Source organism: Lineus longissimus, chromosome 8 (genome assembly GCF_910592395.1).
Source record: "Lineus longissimus chromosome 8, tnLinLong1.2, whole genome shotgun sequence".
NCBI lineage: Eukaryota > Metazoa > Nemertea > Pilidiophora > Heteronemertea > Lineidae > Lineus > Lineus longissimus.
Window position 1 is genome coordinate 20,160,964 of NC_088315.1, and position 23,986 is coordinate 20,184,949.

At 42.8% G+C, this 23,986-nt stretch overlaps 1 protein-coding gene across 1 annotated transcript; it reads right to left on the reverse strand.

Annotated features, from left to right (window-relative positions):
• Positions 1-5,862: 5,862 nt before the first annotated feature.
• Positions 5,863-22,769, reverse strand: LOC135492285 (tyrosine-protein kinase BAZ1B-like). The gene is made up of 30 exons (XM_064778649.1): positions 22,592-22,769; positions 21,429-21,604; positions 20,787-20,892; positions 20,567-20,609; positions 20,297-20,401; positions 20,116-20,192; positions 19,589-19,754; positions 18,434-19,125; positions 18,123-18,281; positions 17,657-17,753; positions 17,299-17,467; positions 16,718-16,980; positions 16,156-16,313; positions 15,465-15,586; positions 14,554-14,883; positions 14,221-14,323; positions 13,785-13,952; positions 13,263-13,437; positions 12,813-12,939; positions 12,201-12,337; positions 11,895-12,035; positions 11,373-11,447; positions 10,803-10,966; positions 10,510-10,619; positions 10,244-10,367; positions 9,696-9,915; positions 9,151-9,228; positions 8,425-8,568; positions 7,916-7,991; positions 5,863-7,407 (listed from the first exon to the last, which is right to left on the reverse strand). The coding sequence occupies exons 1-30, from the start codon at positions 22,702-22,704 to the stop codon at positions 7,349-7,351; spliced, it is 4,677 nt and encodes a 1,558-aa protein (XP_064634719.1). The 5' UTR covers positions 22,705-22,769; the 3' UTR covers positions 5,863-7,348.
• Positions 22,770-23,986: the final 1,217 nt, after the last annotated feature.

A 23,986-nucleotide genomic window follows, 5' to 3' on the forward strand; every position in this document is an offset into this window, starting at 1 on the left:
ATGTCGCTACTGTCTCATGTATACACGTAAAAGACGATGCTGTCCGGTTTATAGTTGACATCAGCGTCTTCGTTTTGTAGCTTTGTGCGACTTTCGGTCTTCAGTGTTCGAACTTTCATCGAAGGTCCTCGGGTTTGGGTTGAAAGGCACCCGACGCAACTGGTTGCCGTGAAATTGTTGTGCATGCGCTAGGGCACACATCACCACGACCAACAGGATTACCATGCAGACAACGCGAGCCATGTTTGCAATAAGTCTGTGAGAAAAGAAAATGATGAGAGTAGGGTATCGCGTAAAAAACAGTGCAAATTGTCAAACGCCGGCGTTTTAAATCCATGCCATCAGACCCCTTCTCCTTACAATTTTGTCTTCATCTGGGTCGTCAAATGAGGTACTAACCAATCAGAGGACCTGTATCAAGCTTGTTCGGTTCATACAGTAGATGGGCCATTAAGCTTACAGAACTTCTGATTGGCTAATACCTGGACCTTGCTTGTTGAGAATGTTGTTGACACCCTAATACTGCGTTTAACGTGACGAATGGGCGAGTGGACTGTGGAAACGTTGAAGTGAGCCAGCGACTAATAAGTAGAAACTGGAGGGGCGAACATAGGATTCGGAAGGACGCGATCCCCCCCCCCCCCCCCCCCCCCCCTCCATCCATTGGAATAATTGGGCGTGACTTCTCCTGGATCAGTCGCATTATATACCCCAGCCCAATGCTCGCGACGGATTTTATCGCTATATATACCCCAGCACGCTACTGTTGCTAGTTACAATTGCTCGCAAGTTATATAACCGCCAGCGAAGCTCGCAAAAGATTTTATTTATCTATATACATGTATATACCCAAGCATACTACTATTGCTAGTATTGTTCCCTAGCTATTCACACAGTAAGCGACCTCTAACCAAGCAAGCAAGGTACAAAAGATGTTGATCGGCCTGAAACGAGAGATTCAGAAACCCGCCGAATCTACACTCCGGGCGCAGTGGACTGGCCTCATTCCTCACCCATTAGGAGACCCAATTAGAATGACGCAATGGACTGCCCCGGGAGTCTACCCGAATCGGGCCAAGAACAAATTCTACTTTAAACGTGCACTTACCTGAGTACGAAATGATAATGTGAATTCGGAGATTCGACTGTGATCTTCCAATGGACCAGGGGGCTTATAAAGGCGGGATGACAATGGTCTCATCCGCCATCTCGGCGACACAAAGTGGCCAATTACAAACTACAACTGTCAATGAGTCTAACAAGCATGCGTATTAGAAATGATTAATTTCAATTGAAGAAGCCATTTCGGGGAAGGAGAGTGAAATAGTTCAGATGAGCTTACTGGATTCTGCGCAGACGCGAAAAAGAAGCGAAAGAGTTTGTAAAGCGCTGTGGGTTTTTTTTCTTTTGCAACAGCTCCTGCATGCAGCTTGAATGACAATAGACTTTCCAGACTATCTTGTTTCTGGTGAAATTGAGGGGCGAATAGAAGTGATTGGAAATGCCTTTCGACCCTTTTGGTAGGCAAATCAAATGCAGAAGAAATAGATTATAGCTTTTCGTGGTGTCAACTTTAGCCTGCTGTCCAGGGCTGTGTGACATTACTTTTTGTGATCACACTATAACAGTTAAGTGACAACAGGTCAGCCAAGTACCTTTGGTCGGATCTATCTGAAAACACTTTAACTTCGCTAGTATCTCGTCCCCAGGATGTGGTTACTAGGTCTTATTCAAACCGACTAAGTAACTGTAGAACCCTGTGGCTGAGGTTGGCAAAATGTAGTTTTCGGAGTCCCAGTTCTTTTGACTTTTGACTCTCGGCGAGACTTTCCACAATGGAATATTAGACTGCTGAAGCATTTCTTTCATTTGTCAAAGTTGAGGGACATGTTGAAATTTACCTTGGCGCCTCGTTTCACAAATTTCAATAAGCCTTTCATGAGCTTTGAGTATTGGCATGGTCTTACAAGTAGGCCTATAGTCGATCATTAATTTGGTGCAAGGTCTTTAGGTGCTTTGATCATTATAATTATTTGTGACGCTGAAATTAAGATACCAGGTGGTTAAGTGTGCTGTTTTATAAGGGACGTGATGCTGACGATTGCGACTGTCTGCAATTTCAAATTAATGTAAACCTTTGCTATTGATTGACCTAAGGAATGGCCCTGATCTCAGAGAACTATAGGCCAGCCAGTACTCCTTGAGGTGTGCACTTGGTTTACCTTCAGGATAGTAGTGTAGGCCTACCACTTAGGGCCTTGGAAGCATGTCGTTCAAATAGCTAATTAGTCAATTAGCCTTTCCCAATCAGTCTTTGACAATATGATTGCAGATGTCCCGAATGGATCATAGATATTTCATATTAGACTCGCATTAGTTCGGTATCATAATCCCACTGTTTCTAAAAGCGAATTCCAACACACTTATTAGACACGTCATCGTGAATTATGGACTTTTCAGTGGACAACTTGAATACGACCGGTGTAGCAGGTGAAGATGTCCTGCTGGAAAAAGTCTTCGGCCCTATTTTTGTATTGTGACGGACTATGCTAATCAACATGAATGTTTCGATAGAGACCACGACCGTCAATGCCACAGATATGGAAAGCGCATAATCGTTTGTTCCCGTTTGCACTATAGTACTTTCTATCCTGGGCCATTTCAAATTTTACACCAAAAATTTATAACCTCCAAATCTCTGCTTTCGGTTATCCCAAAATGGTGATATCGACATGGAGATTTTATTCAATCAGAGCCAGCTTCCGTGATAACGAAGCCTGTGTAATGCTTTGCATATAAATGGCGTTAAAGTGTCACTCTGTGTCTTTAACAATCCCACGATGTCCGATCAAAGACAAAATTATTTAATTCGTGCGCGATTACATTCGCAGTTGTTCAGGCAGGCAGCAGGGTTAACAGCGTATTATGTAATCACCCGTCACCCTTCCGTTTTCCAGCAAAATTAGTTATGCATGAGCGATATCGCGTACGAATAAACAATTTTGTCTTTGATCGGGCACCGTGAAGGTGACGAACATTTACCGACGTACAAGTGCTTTTCAAGAACGCCACCGCAGTTAACTAGCATGAACCAATAGGTTAACGGTTTAACATTTCACCACGGGGTCACCCTGAGGAATCAGTACCAGCCACTCCGAGGGTTTCCCACCTCTCCGAGGCAAGACTAAGGTTCGGAAGTGGTAGTGCTACTCCATTCGTTCAAACACTGAAGCCCGCAGATTGAAAACCTACGCGTGCGTACAAGGGTGGCGAGGCGACTGAAAGTACATGTATAGCTCTGAGAAGCAAGGACGTTTTATAGTACAATGTACCTCCATATGGGAGAAGGGAGTAACTCTCAGAAAGGTTTTTGCGGATTCTTCTTGGTGGGGTATGTCGATCTATCTCTTGTGTCATTTGGTCTAAATACTTCCATGGTCTAAGCGAGCCACGTTGAAAGCAATATCGCGACTGAACCCCCACAGCACGGCTGGCTTATTGAATTATATCGCCGTCGATTTGTAAGACGATTAGCACCTGCGGTGAAGATAGTTAATTTCAGTAAGGCGCCGATCATTTAGCTCCTGTACATGTACGCAATTAGGGACAGGGCATATATGTGAATTTGAGGACAAATCGATCGCACTGAGCACTGACTGGATGTGGAGCACAGATATGAGCATAGTATAAGTTAGACCAATACTTCGTCCGAGGCTAGATAATGGGCTAAGTGTAAGTGGCCATTGCGACCACTCGCGAACATTGTTTGAAATCGAATGCCATATAAAAAGGGCACTTTGAATTGAAAATGGTACAGATGGCACAAACGACGCCATTCTGTCAAGCTTGTACGTGAAATGAAAAACTTGAAAAAAATTTTCTTCTACAACAACACTGACCACCAAGGTTTTTTATCAAGATATACCCCGGCTATGTTTAAAGGGAGTATATACCATGAGGTTCAGGATGCGACACCAACGGCTTCATGGCATAGTGGGTAAGACAGCAAGGATCAAGTGGCGAGGGTTCCGAGTTCGAACCCGCTCGAGGAATATTTTTCAATTTTTCTGTGACCCGTCTCGTCAATGAACTTGTTGTTTGTGCAGTCAAGTGAGACCAGTCGCTGGGTGTCTACCATGTTTCAAGTGCTGTTGGTCATTTGGTGGTCGGGCGTTTGTGTTTTCTAACTTGGCTATTCGGGGTTTTATGCATGCATGTCAGCTTTTATGCTACACGGGCATTTCTCTTAGATGAAATGTTTGTGGCTTACAAGTAGGTCGCGAAAATACATAAATTGTTTGTAATTCCTTAACGCAACGATGTTTGACGGCTTTCCTATATTCTTGACAGCAATATCATTACATCTGCCAAGTGACGAATTGACCATATGCTCCCAAGTGCAACACATTAATTGTTTATGCAGCCATCGATATCAAAATAATGTTTAACCGTCGAACCATCACCGCGGACAAAGACGGACAATTTTGTCCAATAATTCCTCATTACTGCCTCATTGGACCAACCATAGAATCATCGCCACTCATTACGAACCAATCTCCAAGCATTTACCAAGTCGCCGCAAAAAGCTCGATACTGTACCCACTGTACCAGAGAGGAGAGAATTGAATTTTGGATCGCAGTGATAGAAAACTCATAATCTATTGGTTGATAATGGACACAGTGATGTACTTATCGTCACCCTCCAACGATAATTGCCTAACTCACTTTTCGGCCATTTTGAGATTTTTGCCATTGGGACCTACAATAAGAATGCCTAAGTCATTGACCAATCAAAACCCTGTATCCAGCTCAAAATGTTCATTGTATCTTAATAGCATTCCGCGAAGATGGCGTCACTGCAGCTGCTGCCCTCTATTTCCCCATCACTGATTTACAGGCAATGTCGGACAAACATGCGGTTTCGTAATGGATTCAGGCTTTCTAACTAGGGCAGTTAGATTCAATCTGGCACATGTCCGAGTGTTGGAAATACTACATAATTGTTCTGAAAATTTCTCTGTCTGACTCTATGGTATCATTCATGCTAAAAACAATGCAGGGTCAAAGATAATTGACTTTGAAATAAGCTCAAATGCGTAGAAATAAGTGTCGATGTCCGACTGTCACGTGACTAAAACGTCATCAATATCTTATGCAAATGACCTTGTGAGCTATAAATAGTAACTTCGCGGGATGCTATTGTAAATGAATAAGTTCCCAGTAAGATTTGAATTAGTTTATACATGTTTTCTCAAAAGTAGCTAAAATGAATTAGGCAATTAGGAGGGTGACGTTATGCGGTTGGGTTCTGCGCCGCGACGAGTGTGGGTATAAATTGCGGAAATTCACCGCTAATCCTTCGAGGCTGTCGTCTGTTATTGTCGACTGCAGAGGTGGGATCGTGTCGGAACCGCGACACGACACAAAAACAATCTGGCTGACCTGGGTGTGCAACGGCACATGATCTTGCAGAGGTCGGGTTTGAGGCGACAGGGCCAATGATCGTCCCAAGTTTCACCGGTATGTGATATTCAGCGACTCAATTGGGTCAATGAAGTGATGGGTTTTAACCAAAGGCGATCGTCAGACGGAGCAGTATTTTCGAAGGTGAAATACCATTGGAATGGGGTCAATGAAGTGATGGGTTTTAACCAAAGGCGATTACCTGACGGTGCAGTATTTTCACAGGTGAAATACCATTGGAATGGGGTCAATGAAGTGATGGGTTTTAACCAAAGGCGATCGTCAGACAGACACTGAGGCAGGGAAGATACACGCATGGGGTTTTTCTCAGCAGAATCCAGGGTCAGTTTAGACCTGTGTACAACAAAGCAAAAAGAAACACCACAGCTACATCTTATACACATCCACTTTATTAGGTATATATTGGTTCACAATACTCAGCTTGCTATCTACAAACAGAACTGGCCTGCAAGATAGCCTTTCCATACTCCCCTAAATGTGTTGACAACCTTTCGCCCTCATACTCACAGAGTCAGCTGCATGTCTCCATTCTTAAAAGACCATGACTTGAACACAAGATTACTCCGACGTTAATGAATACTTGACGATTCATACCACAACAAGCACTTTGAAGTATTCAGTATACGTTTATCAGCTCACAAAACAAAACAAGCATTATTACCACCAAATCAAATATTTTTTGAATACCACATGGCGTTTGACAACAACTGAAGGCCCAATAACTTCTCGACTGCTCTGAAATAGGGAATTCATGCACAATATATTTCTGAAACAACATATCAGATTTTCTCTCATCTTGTAAAATTATGAAGAAATTTCAATGCCACATTAACATTCTGTCTCAGTCTACATTTGATTATACACACCCGACATCCTTATTCCCAAAATACAGCGAGGTTGGACCCCCATACCAATTCATGTCAATGGAGAGCACAGCTCTTGCCCAGGGGGGTTTACAGTAAGCTGGGAGTTAAGCAGTTGTATCTGACATTTTGTGAGTTGTGAGAAAACGCAAAATCTGATTCAAAACCCTATGGTAGTGCATTACTTTTACATGTGATTTTCAGTATTACACAAAAACTAGGGAAGTTGGCTCTAAATTTCATCAACTGTCCTATAGTTTTACACCTAAAAACACATTTTTGTCCAACATGCAGGTACAACTAGCCAACTCTAAAATGACGATGATACGTCCCACAACATCAAAACACCGGCACTGCACAAGACGACAGTGGACCATTTGAACATCCGTTTGCCTGCAAATAAATATACTTCTGCTCCACCTCATTGTAGTCAAGGAAAATGCATTATTTTTGTCAAGCTATCGACATGATATATTCAACCAGTTCTTACAACTCTGCACAGCATTCAAGGATGGAACTTGAAGTCCAGCACGTGCCTCATTCACTCGAACTTATTCATGTTATCAGCTTGTTATGGACTTGTTTACACAAATCACTCTCTTTTTGTCAGTCTTCCTTTCCAAAAGCGGCACAATGTCCACAACTACTAGAATACATGTTGTTTGACAATGCCCAGATCTCACACTGATCTGGACAAGCTCCTTCTTATTAACAAGGCCCATGCCACATCAGGGCATAGTCATAAGTGGCTAGATTGCACTTGTTGAATGGCATGATTTGAATACAAAGCACACTACTCCAGTGTACACATTACTGAATCACCCACATGAAACCATTTCATTCTCCAAGGAAGAGGTTACAATGCATGCTGTTTTTAACCTCTTCACATGCAGTACGAACTCTGTCTTTCCCGTTAACTCCTTCCATAGCATCGCAGAGTGAGCAAGAAATGCTGACGGACGATCTCTCCCCACAGCTCCATATCATTCCTAGACACATTCTCATTCACATTTCCTGCCTTTTCTTGAAAATGGCAGAAACTCTCTCTCATAATGGTAACCTGCAAAGGGACAATAGAAAGATAATCATTTCAATAACTCATTTAGATTCTCCACAAAGACAGTTTCGTGGCCCGTAAAATTGTACCAAACTACTTCATGTTCCTTCAACAACAGGCCTAGCTGAGCACAATGACCATAGCATCACAAATCATCCTTATCATTCATTGCTGTGTTACACGAAAAGAAACTCCATGGTGTTCACAAATTCTTCTGAGGACATAGTCACAACCAAGGGGACAATATCACAACCAACTTTGGTTTTTTGAGGACAAAGTCACACAACCAAGAGGACAATATCACAACCAACTTTGGTCTTTTGAGGACAAAGTCACAACCAAGAGGACAATATCACAACCAACTTTGGTCTTTTGAGGACAAAGTCACAACCAAAACACAGGATGAGTAAGAGGTCACTACTACAAGAACACTAGCACACATGGAAGGGTGAATATTTTTTTATTCAAAATGGTAAACAGACCTGCCGAAATCTCCCAGAACGTCACTTACCATGAACGAACCGCTGTAACAAGTCGATAAAGTACTTTTCTAATGTTATCATACACTGATAGATGTCGCTCTCCTTCTGCAAGAGAAAACATACGAGGATGTGAGCAAATCATCGAAACCCACAGCACAACTGTTCCAGTTTTTTTCACCAAACTCTCAACCAAACAAATGTAAAATCTCAGAAGAGGCAGTGTATATCAGTAGTAGGACTCCTTGAGCAAAGCTCCTTCTAATTAAGAGGCCAGTGACTGTGGTGGACATCGCAATGGACTTTATGGCCAATGATTTTTTGCCAAGTTTTCCATTTGACTTCTTATCACTGATAGAAATGGCATACGAATGTACGCCCTCAAGCCTTGCAATTGAGAGATATCAAAAGAAAGTCACTGGGCAGCCTAAGACCCAATGTCCTCATCTCATTTCATGATACACTGATTTGAGGAAAATTCTATGTCAGCCAAGACAACAATAGCCCCATCGTCTAGTAGTCGCACTTCGAGCCTTTTTACCTTGTTGTATTCCTGTGCATTATTAAACAACATGGTCATATCATCCACATAGGAATCACACGTCTGATAGGCATTGCTAGCACAGCGGTCCTTGATTGTCTCCAGGTCGATGGGATTGGCTATGATGTCATAATAGTCTGGCACCTGCGAAGAGATTGTAAAGATGAAGATTCTGGCTCTCTTTAGGCGAGTTGTTTATGTCCGTAATAGATTTCCTTTACTAAACAGGCTATTTTTACCCAAGTCCTTATTTCAGTTTTGACCCTTATCCCTTAACCTTCCCCATTACTAATCCCGACCTCCTTATCCTAATTGCTGACAAGACTCACATAACAGTAAGAGACTCACGTAAGAATTGACACTTTGAAAGATAAACTCAGCGCATGAAATAAAGAATTGTCTTTCTTACTAATGGCACAGCCCTTCAAGAGTGACAATCATCTGATTCTCGAGACTTTATTACGCTGTTTCGAAGACTGGTCAATAAATGCCGACAATGCTACTGCTTGTTTTCTGCAGAAACCAAGGCCCAGATACTGCGCTACACTTGGTCAGTTCAGGCCCGTTGAGAGTACCAAGTGGCACAAGCTGAGCCTTGAACCCGTGAACATCTTATCACAAGTTGAACACTCTTCCCCTGAACCATCAGCCCAGTTCCACGGCAGTAGAAACGCTAGCTTATGTCTATTTCTGCTGTGTCGCTACTTCCTCCGGCATGCTACGTACCTCAGCGATATCGACAGCTTCCCTAAACGGCCAGCTTGATCTGTGACGTAATATACGATTTGTGATCTCCTCAAGATGCTGCAACACAGTACAAAACACAAATCAGACAAGTAAAATGTTTTCAGGAGAAAGTTAACTAGCAACATGTTACCTTACAATCCGTCACTCGTGTAAATGTGTGTTCTGTCCACCCGTGGGACTGATTAATGCTGTCCTTAATGGAGAGGTGTCCTGATTACAGAGGTTGGATTGTATAGAAATGACTCCTTTGGGACCCAAACCACTGTCCTTAATAGGGTGGTGTCCTGATTACAGAGGTTGGATTGTATAGAAATGACTCCTTTGGGACCCAAACCACTGTCCTTAATAGAGAGGGTGTCCTGCTTAGAGAGTTGAACTGTACGTTTAAAAACAATATAACACCCAGTATCATAGTACGAGGCATCTGCAAATGACAAGGTGATGACTCTTTATCGAATCTTGCACATGGCTCACAAAATTTGAGCACAAAATGAGAAACGCTGCATTTTTTTTTTGTTACGCACCATATTATTTACAGGGGGCTGTTTCTTTGGAGCGGAGGTTCGCCTCCCACTGCCACTCCGGCGAGTCTGTGACTTGGGTGAGTACTCCTCCTCCGACGTGGATTGTTTTCGCCTCCGAGTTCGCGATGACGCTGGTCTTGCACGTGATCGGCACGGCTGTGCTTCTTCTTCATCATCTTCCTCTTCTTCTTCATCATCTGAGCTCGACTCATGTTCATACCTTCATGAAGGGAAACACACTCGTAAAGCAACGTGTAAACGCGCAATTTTTGTCACTGCGATCCGCGATAACAAAATAAGCCTCTAAAATGTTTATTTTTGTCTGATTTTGAAAATACTAAGTTCTACATCAAGGGAAGAAAGTGGTTAAGACTTATTTAAACAAAGACCCCCAGCTAATGTTTGTAAAGGCATGGTAGATTAGAACAAGATGGAACAACGCAAGTCTCACTGAACCATTCCAAAATGCTGTAATGAAATCAGCGTCATATAATCGGCAATGACTCCACCCACCCCAGCCCCCACTGCTGCACCATTCCCCTGCCTACCTGGTCGGTCTGCGGGAGGGTCTTCCACGTCTGGTGGCAGGTTGTACCACCTCCTCTTCATCCTCTTCCTCCTCCTCCTCCTCACTGCTATCACTCTCCTCGGATGAAGACTTGGCCTTCTTTTCTGAAAACAAAAGAAGATTTCGCGTAGACCATCATCGGTGGGCCTTACAGTACATGGCCCAGCAGGAACATTAGAACTTGTGCTAACGCGACAAAACCCTTATGGGAACATTTTTTAAAAGTTTATCGTAATTTAAACTTACGTGCTGCCTTCCTCTGAGGCGGCCTACCTCGTCCCCGTCGTGCTTCGATGGGTTTCTTGGTCTTACGCAACTTGACCCCCGTTCTACATGGGTTACACTCCCACCGTCCCCTGAAAAATAACATCTTGAATAAAACTATTTTGTCAAGAGTAATAACGATGATAACATGTTAAATGGAACTAAATTATCGTAATTTGACCCAAAACGATTTTGGTAGAAAAAGTTTGGGACAATTCCCCCCGCCAGGACCAATTGTAAACACAGAGTTCTATCAAAAACTGCTGAATACTGACCTTGGTGGATGCCGAAGTGGAGGATCGTGACAGTCAAGATGAAACGCGTTCGGGCACGTACTACACAAGATTAACCCCTCGTCTCCCCCGCACATGGCACAGTTATCCTCGTGTTCAACCTCGGTCGCGTCGTCGTCTATTACTGTTTCATCACTTGACGCGTCCTACAGAAAGAAAGTAGGCCTTCCAAACATAGCATTCAGGGGATACTTTTCATGAGGAATCTCATAGTCTACAGGTTGAAACTGTTGGTTACCATGCAATAGGCTCATATTCTTATTATTAAACTCTATAACTGTAAAGTGTTTTTGTGATATATACTTGACCAAAGCCACTTGGCCGAGTGACCCCTAAACTATAGTATGATGACAAATAATAATATTACAAAGCCCTGGGCAGCTGGTGTCATAGTTGACCGGCTTTAGTTGACACCGTGGAAGAGGTTGTGCAACACCACTACTCTTTTGGTAAATGTGATCTGGTCACATTCCTGAGTTCAACTGAGAACCTTTGGCCAGAACGATATGAAAAACACTTTACCAAGTATTTTGTGACACCCTGTATACACACCTCGGCGGAGGATCCATCGTCTCTGTATGGTCTCCTCTTGATGTCTCTTGTTCTCATTCGTCTCTGAGACTGCGGCTGAAAAAAAGGCAAGAGAACTTTGTTACAGTTGAGTTTGTTTCCATTGCCTAATACGAGTTGAAGTAAATCTCTAAATAGACCGTTACTTCCCTCGAGCCAGGTCGTGACTTTTATCACAAGCCACGACCTCATATCAAAATCACAATTAAGAACAGTCAGAGAGTTGCAAAAAACCCTACCAAACCCGAGATTATTTGATGAACTATGGGTTGAAAACCATATAACCGGAACCCACTTGACCTGCAGTCTAGTAAGTTTCCAAATAGACAATCACTCGTGTGATATATCCACTCAAAAACAAGACTTGTATGGTTTTCTCATCATATCTCAGCAAGAGAAACTGTGCCGAAGTGAAATCATGATAGGGCGTTTACATGAACCAGCCATGCAACAGTCATCCAGTTCTTGAGAGAAAGAATCGCAAAAAGGATTAAATGAACTTACCACACATGCGGGACAGAACCAGTCTCCTTTAGGTACCTCTAACATTGCTGGTCGAAGACACCACAAGTGAAACGGCTGGTTACATTCATCACACAACAACAGTTCATCATTTGTTTGTTTACGCCGACATATCTTACATTTCTGAAACGAAGGCATAGGTGAGTTGACATCTTGGCAAGAATGTACAGCTACAGCAGACTGAGACTTACTTTAGACTACATGTAAGAGGTAGGCACCACTGGATGTGACTACATAAAGAAATATAGCACCGCCAAATTCTGCAAGAAAGATGTTTCGACTCCTTACCGCATTCTCTGCTGACTTCTCCCATTTGATGCAGGCGTCGAGCATTCCGAGGAGGACGTGAAGGCGGGACATGGTTTGGGCCGACACCACGGCCTCTGTCCACTTGGTCACCCCTTCAGGAACCTTGTCTTCCTCAGCTAAACAAATGGCAGAGAAATATTATAAAAAGTTGGTCGCACTATATTGGCCTAGATTTAAGGCCGAGACGAGCATCAAATGATTTGTTTAGACTGAATGAATCGATCATTTTAAAGAGGCCCCGCTGAAATTGGAGGGGGTCCCAACCAAACAATGTATATAGACTTGTATTGTATTACAACTGAATTTCAGTGGGGTCAGGGTCTTTTTGATAATACCCCATTTAGAATGCCGGACATGTCCAAATTATGGGCAGGGTAAAAAAAAAAGAAAAAAAAAAAGTAACCCCAGCCCCTTTACTTTAAGGTTTTTGGACACAAAAACTAGAAATTTTCAAATCTGATTTTGAATGCCTGAAAAAACACCATGTTTTATATTTAAAGATACAGGGTGTGTCCTAATTCATGTAAGTGAAAGCCCTGATGGTATTACAGCACGGCAGATCATCGCGAGGACACTGATGAGATATCTCACCTTCCTTGATCGCTTGTTCCCCCGTCTCATCATCCTTGGTCATCTTGGGCTTCACCTTCTTCTTGGCCATGAAGCCTTCACGGAACTTCTCCTGGACGGTCGCCTGCACCTCAATCAAGCACTCGCCCTGAAATCATCACATATATTCTGTTCAAGAAACGTTTTCATTAGAAAACTGCTTTGGGGACTTTCTACTCTGTCATTAGGAATCTGCTCAGTTGAACTCAGGAATGTGACCAGATCACATGGTGTTGCACAAGACCAGATTATCCTCAGGGTAGATTTACAAATGCTCTTTCACGGAGTCAACTAAAGCTGGTCAACTATGATACCAGCTGTGTAACGTTACTTTTTGTGATCACACTCTTACAATTGAGTGACAAGTGGTCAGCCAGATCTATCTGAAAAAAACACTTTAGCAGCGACTTTAGCAATATACTTGTAGCTCACCAGCGCCTTGCGATCACTCGACGTCATCAGCTTCTGGCCCCAGTTCTCCATACTGTCAACACCACCGAGACCTCCGTTACGTAGCTTCACCTCAGTCTCGAGCAACTCCTCTCTAAACGTTGTCAGCAGGTCAACCTGCCCATCCACTTCTCTGTCCTCTTTCTCTTTTGGTGCCCTACAAGGAAACCATGGAAATGTTTACCCTTCAAGAACTCAAGATCTCTCCGACATATTATGACTGAGCAAAACCTTTCATGTTTCCATGGGGACGGCATTTGATTTTTCCGACAAAATGTCAGCTTGACACAGAAATCCACAGAGGTTGACCAAATATAAACCAAACTAGTCCCAGAGAACACTCACAAGGTGGACGACCCGATATTTGATGTGGACACTTCGAACCTTCATGCAGCCTATTGATATAAAGTTAGGGTCGCAAACAATGACAGAAAACACACTTCAACTCTGGACAGCAATTCTAGTGACAACATTTATACATAGACTGAAGACATAGCTACTCACCTCTTTTCAGCTGTGTTGATCTTCTTGACGATATCCACATAGCGTTTCTTCAGCTCAGTCAGCAGCTGACTCTCACGGATCCCACGAGGATTCAACGCAGCAATCAGCGCATCAATCTCTTCGATAGTTGAGTACGTGAACCAGAGATTCTGACCGCAGTGTGGGAAGCTAAAATAACAAGATGTACTTTTTCCATTTACACCATTACACAAAATGAGCCATTTCTCACAGCTGCGCGATGAAAATTGTTTGTTGCGAATCTCGTTTACTGCTGAAATTGGCCAAACCAAACTGCCAAGAAATTTATCAAGGTGCATAATGGGAAACCTCCCAGGGGACCGACAGTCACAAGTGGTTTGCAGACCTTCTATGGCCAACTGATCCTAATCTGCAATTCACCACAGTATTTTTCTCAGCTGCCATCTTAAAATCTTACGTTCTTTCCATGGGATCCTCTTTTCTCATCTGGCTCATTTCCTCATCCGAGTCCGAGTCCTCAGAGTTGCGGAGACTATAATTGATGTCCTTATTCGCCCAGCCTGAAAGAGGGTTAATCGTTTAATTGGTTAGTCCTCATAATCTGATTCCAATCGTAGATATTCAGAGGGTGGAGCTAAAACACATGCTCAAACCTGAGACACTGTGGCCGAAGGTTTGGCACAGAATTTGACTCAATTTGAGTAGAGAGACCCAACACTGGGTGAGGTCAGGTTTTGAGTAAAGCAAAGAGTTTTCACCCAAGGGTAAAAAACAGGAACAGAAAATGTACCTTTTTCTATGTAAACCCCTGGAGTCCCCTCTTCAAATATCCAATAGCGACTGTGGTGCCGGTCAGACCCTATAGAATGCTGGCGCAGACATAACTTAGACATCACCAAGCCCTCTTCAAAGTCCTTCTCAAATTGTTCCAATTCTTTTTGTTTCTTATACGCATTGTATTCCTTCTCACGGCGTAATCGTTCCTCTTTCTGACGTTTTTCTTTCTCCATGGCAGCTTTAGCAGACGTCATACGCCGTCGCTTCACGACGGACGCCAAGTCGTCCGAGTCTTCAGCTTGCTCAGTTACCTCCTTGCCATAGAAGTTTGAGAGGGTTAAGGCTGAAGAACAGAGACATCATGATTATTTGGTCATTCAGGACATACCAGTATCACAGTATCAGGGTTAGAGACATTTAAAAAGTCATCAGTATACAAAGAGTGGGTAAGAGTCTTACAGTAACATAACCACTGTCAATTTAGTCAAGCTAATTAGACATTACGGGCCGAATTTACAAAGGGTGTTTAGCTTAAAACAGCGTTTAATGTCTGAATAGACAGAGTCAGGGCCTTGCAGGGTTTCTTCATGAAAACGGCATTAGGCCCTGAAACTGATTATGTAGAATTTACACGCGTCTAACTCTTAAACACCCTTCGTAAATTCGGCCCTACAACTTTTGGCCGATGCCACCTGCACCCAGTAAGACCTTGGTTTGACTGGCGCCCTCAGTCTTCGGTCAAGTTTTTTCCTCGAGTTTTCATCTCCAAGTCTGCTTGCCATTGCCCGGGCTACCCAATTGATTTCATGGTGGCCTACCAGGGCTAGGAGACCAGTTTCCCCACACCGCTGACATGCTGGTACCATATTATGGTGCTACGTTGGTTGACGCCTATTGCAACTTTAGTCTTGAATCTGAACATACCATTTTGTGGATCAGGTTGGCCATCAGTAGACGTCGGTTCTTTACCACCGTCATCCTTCTTTGCTTCCTTAACGTTCTTCTTATTCTCCTTGTTTTCTTTGTACTGGGCAAGTTTCTGTCTCCTGGAATGACACGCACATCAAGAACATGAACAAAACACACCGTACCAAGCAGAAAAAGCTGTAACCAGGGTTTGCCGTTTGTCTAGGCCTACCAGATGAGACATATATGAATTTGGTAACGATTTTCTGCTGGAGCACCCGCACAAATTTTGCTGAAAAATAGTCTGAATTTAACCATGACAAGTTTTTACAACTTGCTAAAGAGATCCTGCTAACATGATAAGCTGTTCGGCTTGGCCTACTGAAGTACTGAAATCCGTTTTCTTATCACATTGACATTTCCTGGAGATTATTTACCATGGCATTTGATATTTGGGGAAGCGGTAGCGCTGTGGAAGAGAGTCGGCCTCATGATCAGGAGGTCGTGGGTTCAACTCCTGGCCGTGCCACTGCTAGGTTCCCCTACTAGTCAAGTTCAAGTGAGCACCTTCGGGTTGCTCATTAAAACCCCTGATTGATATCTGTGGAGACCGGGGTAATAATATGATTTCCCAAACCCAAAAGTGCTTTGAATTGAACAGAGAAACATGGAATAGCACTATATAAGACCTCAATATGATTATTATTACCATAAACGTGACATATCCTTCTGTTTCTCCTCCATGTAGTCCTGGACCGAGTACGACCCCATGATACGATGACACAGGCACTTGAAAAACTCAAGCTTCTGCTTCGGTTCAAACTCGTAAAACTCGGTTGTCTCTAACTGCTCAAGGAGCTCTTCACTCTGAAAGAGAAGGAATCACGTTGAGGGGTGTGATATTGAAACTATTACGCAAGAAATCATGTCAGCTAAGCTCGGGAAATGCACTGAGGGAAGTGGTCCAGCCAAATTTGAATCGCAAAGTTTTAGACAAGTCCAACCAAAGAACTCTCGTGACACTACCCACTGTCAATAGAATAAGCTTCTAATGTACAAATGTAAACTTAATGGATTCAAAGGGGACATAGTTTGCCTTTCTAGTCTCCTCAATGTGGGAAGATGATTAATGATTCCATTTTTAGTCTTTTCGAGGCGACTTGGGCCAAAATTAGCACTAATGTATTTTTCCATCCAAAATTGTAATATTCCAACTTCGAATTTTACAATCGAATTCCGCTCATGAATTTTCGCCATCACAAAAAACTGACCACATCATCAATGTCTTGTTCAGCCTCATCCTCGCTATCACAACCCTCATCTGATACGTGATCTGAATCGTGTTTCCGTAGGACGAGACGAAGCAGTTCTGACGTCGTGTGCGACTTGACGGGAATCTCCGTCAGCGGACATTTGAATTCTTTGTAGTCCTCAGATATTTCGTCTTGCAGTAGAGTCTGGAGGAGGATGGCAAGAACGCGGGAAACCGCGGCAAAACCATCTGCGCCGGAACACAGTCCTTTCATGAGAAACTCTGAAACGAAATGGGAGAATGAAATGTATTTCTGCTAGAAGCAAGTGGACAGCATGGCCCGGGTGGAAATGTTGTCATAAGATTGTCCTTACTTGCAAAAATATCCCTAAAAATGGTTTTTTCGAACAATTACAAAAATTCTAACTTCTACAGAGAGAGCTGAGGCATAGATCCTGCCATTTCTACTTTTCATTTTCCCCTTTTCAAAATGGGAAAACTGGAAATTCTCCCAAAGTCAGAAATGTCACATCCCAGATTCAGTGATTGATCTCCCGATGCAGATATTGCAAAAATAAAGGGGTTAACAGTATTGGTTACCTGGTGTTACTGGCTCCTTATCATCTGGCATCAACAACGTCTTAAAACAGCTGATAAATTCTGTCACCAAGGTAACGTCCCCGAAGCATTCGTTTGGAAGTCCGTCAGGCGTTGAGACCAAAGTGGGAGATGGGAAGGGCTTCAGGTCAAGCTCCGTGTCTTCATAACGCTGTCACAAGAAGACGGATGAGCATAAAGTACAGAGGCCTAAACTAAAGCAAAGGAAGTCAAAGCACACCAAATTTACAAAGAGTTCCGTGTTGTCAACTCTGTTGAGGACTTTGAATCAGTCTCACGGTCGGCCAGAGATCTAACAAAATTGCACGACTCATTAAACATATCATGTTATGATGTCTACCTTGTTCTGAGCCATCCGGATTTTCCTACGCTGTTCTTTCTGTTCCTCTCTCTGCTTTTCCAAGTACGCCTCCCGTTCTTCCGGGGTCATCTTGTTTCTGCAATCGAGGATCACACAGACTGATACATAAGGAAGCAGTAAAAGCTTAGACTCAATTACACACACGAAGCCGGCTTGGTTCAATTCCCAACTCGTGATAGAGGGCGAGTCTCTTTGACAATGTTGGTTCCTGAAGCCTAACCCAAGGCTTCTCCCTATTCAAGCAACCTGAACATTATCTAAAGAGCCAATAATGAGCAAAGTTACATCTCTGTCCTCTCAACTAAGGATTGTTTATGCTCATCAGATGAGGACGGAGCTGAGGAAACCTACCATCAACATCAGCCAACCCTGACCAAGCCCGGCCGTCATCATCAGATGGCAACCTTAAGCCTCACCACAAACACTAAGAAGAGAAACCACTTACAGCTTCTTTTTCTCCTCGATCTTCTCAAATCTCTTCAAGATCTCTCCCTTGACATCGTCAGGCAAATTGGCACGTTGCTTAGCATTCAACTCCTTGGCAGCTTGGATCGCAAACTGGATCATTCGGCCCCTGTTGTTATCTTTCATAGCTTTCCGCACCCTGAAGAAAGAAATATATCGGGATTTAGAGATGCACATGTAACGACATTTGCTACCTTTGTTATGGCAGTAGTTTTGGTTAAATTCGAACCCTAGTACACTAATAGCAAGGCTGTTTTGAAACACCTCATAATAATGAGAATGTGGACTTACTTCCCAACAATCCTTGGAGTTCTTGGCGGCGTCGGTGCAGACTTTCTGGGTGATTTACTCGGCGTCCTGGGTGATTTGGCTCCCGCTTTCAGCTGCTTGGAGAGTTCGAATAACGTCATTTGCTTCATGCCCTTTTTTAGTTTCGTCGCATCCTTTTTCTTCGATGATACCTTTGTGACGCTATCCTTTTTTGTTGAACCCTTTTTTGGCGTCAGTTCATTTTTCTTTTTTAACTTTGAAGGAGTTCGCTTGTTTTTCCTTTGTAATTTTGCGGGTGACATTTTCCGTTTTGTCGGACTTGCTTTTAATTTCTTGACAACTTTGGCCAAAACCAGGTCACTGTCCGACGAAGAAGCATCACAACTTTGTTCACGTTGCCGTTTTTTCAATTTTGCTAGAGATATATCCTCTTCGTCACTTGAACATGAATCAAGCCTCTTTTTCACATCAGCAAGCGCAATATCATCGTCTGAACTATCACTATCGCTATCCAAAGAAACCACTGTTTGTTTCTTCGGCGTTTTTTTCGAGAAAGCTAACGTCATTTGTTTCCTTGGCGACTTTTTATCCTTCACTTTATCTTTTGATGTTTTATTTAGTTTGCGTTTCTTGACGGGGCTTTCCGACAATTTTCCCGCCGATTTTCGTTTCTTTAACACTTCTTCTTCAGCTTTCTTACTGAGCTCAGCAACCTGGAAGTGAAATTTTTACATAATTACAAAATGGTGCGTCTAATTCATGCCACAGACGCAAATGTCTTCATGTCCTTCATCTTTGCCTTCGCATGCTTGAAATTTCTACCTTCACGAAGACAAACTTTTCTCCATTTATGCTTTTACTCAAAACCGGCAAAAACTGCTCTTTGTGTCCGGTTGAAATGAATCGAAGGCCTGCTTCCCCAGCAATGCATCTGTCCCAGGCTACTGCAGAGCTACATTTGAAATACACTGGAACCTCCCTTAGTGGACACCTCTCTAATAAGGACAACTTCTCTAATAAGGACAACTTGTCTAATAAGGACACTGCATTTGGTCCTAAATTGGTCATTTGCATTGAATTTGATCTCTGTAATTGGCACACCTGTGAATTAAGCACACCATTCATCAGTCCCAAAGGTGTCCCTAGTAGAGAGGTTCTGCTGTACATGGATATTACCTTCTGTGGCGAGACTTGACAGTCTGGAAACTTGCTGGGAATGTTGTATTTCTTCACCAACACTTCATCGACCAACCAGGGACTCGAGGACTGCACGCCGAATCGAACAGCATTTGCTCGGATGAATAGACGCATGACATCCTTGGAAGGCGGCCGGTGAATTCTCCTAAGATGACGAAGAAAACGCCACATTAAAGAAATGTTTGAAGCACAAGAGCAAGGAAGTAATGTGCACTTCACGTCACCAATGAATATCAACATTTTGAACAGTTTTAGAACTTGTTCGCTAGTGCTGGAGTGAAAACCAAAGATGGACCAGTTCCTTAAAGGGTGTGGTTGCGAAGGGTAGGATTTTGACATGACGATTAGTCCGTGTTGATAAGTCACTCATCCTTCATCGTCCGATGACCAACAACCCGAAACAGTAATGTACGAGTCCATTCCACAAGGTAAGGGGTAAAAAGGGGCCTTTTTATAGGAGGGGCAATGACTGTTATTGCGACTGCCATTTTACTGAACAAACTTACTCGATGTCATTGGCAGGTATACCACTGATTATCTTATCATCATGATCAAGCTTCATAGCATACTTGTATGGAAGTATCTGAAGAGGGAAGAAAGGAGAATGTTACATGAAGATTGGTCTTTATTGATCTTATATGTGTAAAACTTCACAACCAAACAGAATTTTCTCGTTCAGGCCCTCACCTTTGGTTGAATTTTCCTTGGAGATGCAGCCTCCCCAGAGCCAGAATCCTGACCTTTATTTTCTTTGTCGCTAGACGGAGAGTTGCAGTTGTTTACGGTGGCAACCTGAAATGGAGGCAGATATCATTTACAACAGGATCCTCTCCATGCTTTGGTTGCGCTGGCACATTTGATGAAAGCAATTTTTTACATTTCAATTCAAGAATTCGGCACACAAATTCTTGCAGTAGGTTCAACTTGAAAGTCTAAGTCAAGTGCACACTTTCTTACCTCAATCCCAGAGCGATCAATCTTGATAATTTTCCCTGTGATTCTGGAATAAAATTGAAACTTTAAGTTTCCATGAACCAAACGGATCAGAAAAATGATTCAAAAGAAGAAGGAAATTCAAAATTCTAAAATTTCTGCAATTGATTTTTGAAAATAATGAGTAAGCATTTTCCTTCAAAGAGATATCCAAGTGATATAATGTGACATTTGCTTCACTTACGGCTTCCCGTGAGCTCGGACTTTCAGTCGGACTGGCTCCCCGACCATGTAAGCTTGATGAAGGGCGGTCCATGTCTTCATCATCAACTCCTCCAGCCTGTCCGTACCTGAAAGCAGACAACTACCTTTCAGATGTCATACAACAAGACAGCCAGCTCATTTAGGGTTCCACACAGGGTTTTCTCAAGGTATGACGGTAGTCATGATATTCTAGAACTTTTGCCAGAGTTCAACATAAGGTAGGGTGGCCCTATAGAAACCCTTTACCAAATTTAAGAGCAACGTAGGGTGGCTCTTCCAAGTTTGGATGGTAAGCTGCCAAGGTAGGGTGGCTCTTCCAAGTTTGGATGGTAAGCTGCCAAGGTAGGGTGGCTCTTCCAAGTTTGGATGGTAAGCTGCCAAGGTAGGGTGGCTCTTCCAAGTTTGGATGGTAAGCTGCCAAGGTAGGGTGGCTCTTCCAAGTTTGGATGGTAAGCTGCCAAGGTAGGGTGGCTCTTCCAAGTTTGGATGGTAGCTATCAAGGTAGGGTGGGACGCCCAGACAGATGTCCTTATGGGAACACTGCTCTTGATATCAGACCACTTTATAAACTAACTTATTTTCAACATCTAGACGACCCAAGGTGAAGCCACACGCAACTTACTGTGGTGAACAAATTCAAGAACTGGCTTTTCACAGTATTTTGGGAACTGTTCCTTGATCTGTTTGTAGACTTCTTGTTCAGACTTCCACGCCTCAACATGCGTCAACTTGATCTGGCCGGTACACTGACATGTCCACACTGGCTCCTTGTACAGCGCACATCGTTTATCATATTCTCTGGTCACAGGTTAAGAAAATGATATCAACCCTCGACCTAGTCACAACTTTTTTTTTAGGTCTTACAATACGTATTGTCACGAACTGTATGACACGGGACTTGACATGACATCCACTACTAGCGAGTACTACTGGTATGCTTAATACAAACAACAAGGTCACACGGCCCCTTGGCCTTGTCACTCGGATGCGAACCCCTTCTACTAGTACGAGGAGCCTCCATGACCACAGGCTTTTTTCTAACCTTCCAACCAACATAACCCATAAGCTCATATAGCGCTATGACTGTCGGCATGTGATGATGTGGATTGCACCTGTAGATAGCCTAGGCCTAACCATGCATGGCCATGCCACTTGGCCATGACACAAAATATGGGTTAATTTTGATATGGTTAAGTCGGGGTCCAGGGTGGGCAGAGAACACAGGGCTAGGCCTAGGATTTGTTCCTCCTAGTCCTAGGCCCCGGGATGTGTTTTCTGCCCACATTGGACCCCGGCCCAACTTAACAATATTAACCCATTGCGTCACGTCCCTGTGGCCGTGTGGGCCATGCCAACTTGTAGACAGAGACACCAAGACAGACATTCCATAATCATAATAGGCCTACACTGTTACAGAGACACAGGGCAGAGTCTGTCATCTCTAAAACTATTGGTTAAAATTTACAATCTCCAATCGGAAATGACGTAGTTTCAGTTTGATCGCATTCAACTATTACTATAAATCCATTGATTGAACAGTCAGTGGTGCTTCGTTAGTCAACAGATGACCTTTTTTGGGGTGTGATCGGGGATTGTAAACTCGTTCCAAACTATTTGTAGGCCAACACTAGGCCGGATATGAGGAACAATATAAACCCAAACACCAGCAATGTCATCAGAGCTGCAAGTCAGATGCAGGGCCCGAATTTTTCATTTATTTTGACGACCTCCGCCGCCATGTTGTTTTTCATAGAATTTTCGCTTCTAACAATATTGTAAGGATACCCCTTCGATTGAAACTGTTCTTTCGTGTGGTTGATGGTGTAAACCTTGTCAGCCTTGCCTACATTGACAGAGGGCTTTGCTGGCTGGAAAATTTTAGTTCCCAGAAGCGGCATATTGCCAAAATCTAGGATAAAACCGGGAGGAAACCAAAAAGTTCAAATACGGCGGGAATTTCCCATTCAGTCCATCAGCAAACTCTCCCAGCAAAGGTTAGGAGGGCAGAGTCTATTCTACAGACCAAAGACTTTACAGACCTCGTTTTTTGGCTCTCACTTTTTTATTAGTGGAGATTTTCATAAAATCTAAAGTGATATTAGACCAAAAACGGTTTCCGCATATGCTCAGAAAAAATTTTTGAAAAAAAATAAATTTCAGTACCTTGATTTTGAAGAAATAAAAGTCTGTAATTCTCAGACTTCTAAATAAGAAAAAACAGACCAACTTCAAAGGCAAATTAAGATATTTTAAAAACATTTTTTAAATAAAAGATTAGGTTTGTTATGTGAAGGGTGATACAAAGATTATGAATATGTCAACAAACAATCGATAATTTTAACAGTTAAAGAAATATCACGAATTTTCTGAACACCTCTCAAAACGTCAACAACAACAAAAATTTCAAAAAAATTTTCTGAGCATATGCGGAAACCGTTTATGATCTAATATCACTTTAGATTTTATGAAAATATCTAATACTAAAAAAGTGAGAGCCAAAAAACGAGGTCTGTAAAGTTTTTGGTCTGTAGAATAGAGCCTGCCGGTTAGGAGCACTATCTAACTCTGCAATGCGCCTACTCACTTGTGTATGAACAAATTGGATGGTTTACTAACATTGAATATTTTTGTAGCGTTGCGATACAAAAGTAGTTCAAAATGTATGGAATAAATTGAGTAAGGTAGGAAACGTGCCCCGTTCACTGACAGTCCAGTCCGCTGATACCCCAACAGTGCGTCCGTACCCTACTTATGCGGGCCAATCATAATCGTTGTTTTGTACAAGCTTATTTTCAGTGCGATTCAAAAAATTAGCTGTGGGCGCCATGTTGATCAGTTGATGTTGTTTACTTCTTCTTACGAGAATAAAGGTGTATTTAAGAGTATATTTGAGAGGGGCAAAATGAAATTTTTTGAAATGTTTCGGCCAAAATCACGGTCAAAAACACATATTTTAGTGACCTCTGCTAGCTACGCCCCTGCAATACGACTTATAATATTTGGGGGTTTTCGTGATTGTCCGGCCCAATTGGCAATATTGCCATTTGGCATTTGGGATGGTGAACAGAGCTAGGAGCAAATGCGACGCTAATGATTTATTTAAAGAAATGAAATGCCCGATTTAACATCCTGCAGAATCAGGGGAATCTGGCGTTTCCAGTGATATACGACACAAATGGG

Coding starts and splice junctions, on each gene's coding strand:
- LOC135492285 (XM_064778649.1), bottom strand. CDS start 22,704: ATGCCGCTTCTGGGAACTAAAATTTTCCAGCCAGCAAAGCCCTCTGTC. Junction 19,755..20,115: donor ATACCTGCCAATGACATCGA/GTAAGTTTGTTC, acceptor TCGTCATCTTAG/GAGAATTCACCGGCCGCCTT. Junction 9,916..10,243: donor CCCTCCCGCAGACCGACCAG/GTAGGCAGGGGA, acceptor CCCTTCATGAAG/GTATGAACATGAGTCGAGCT.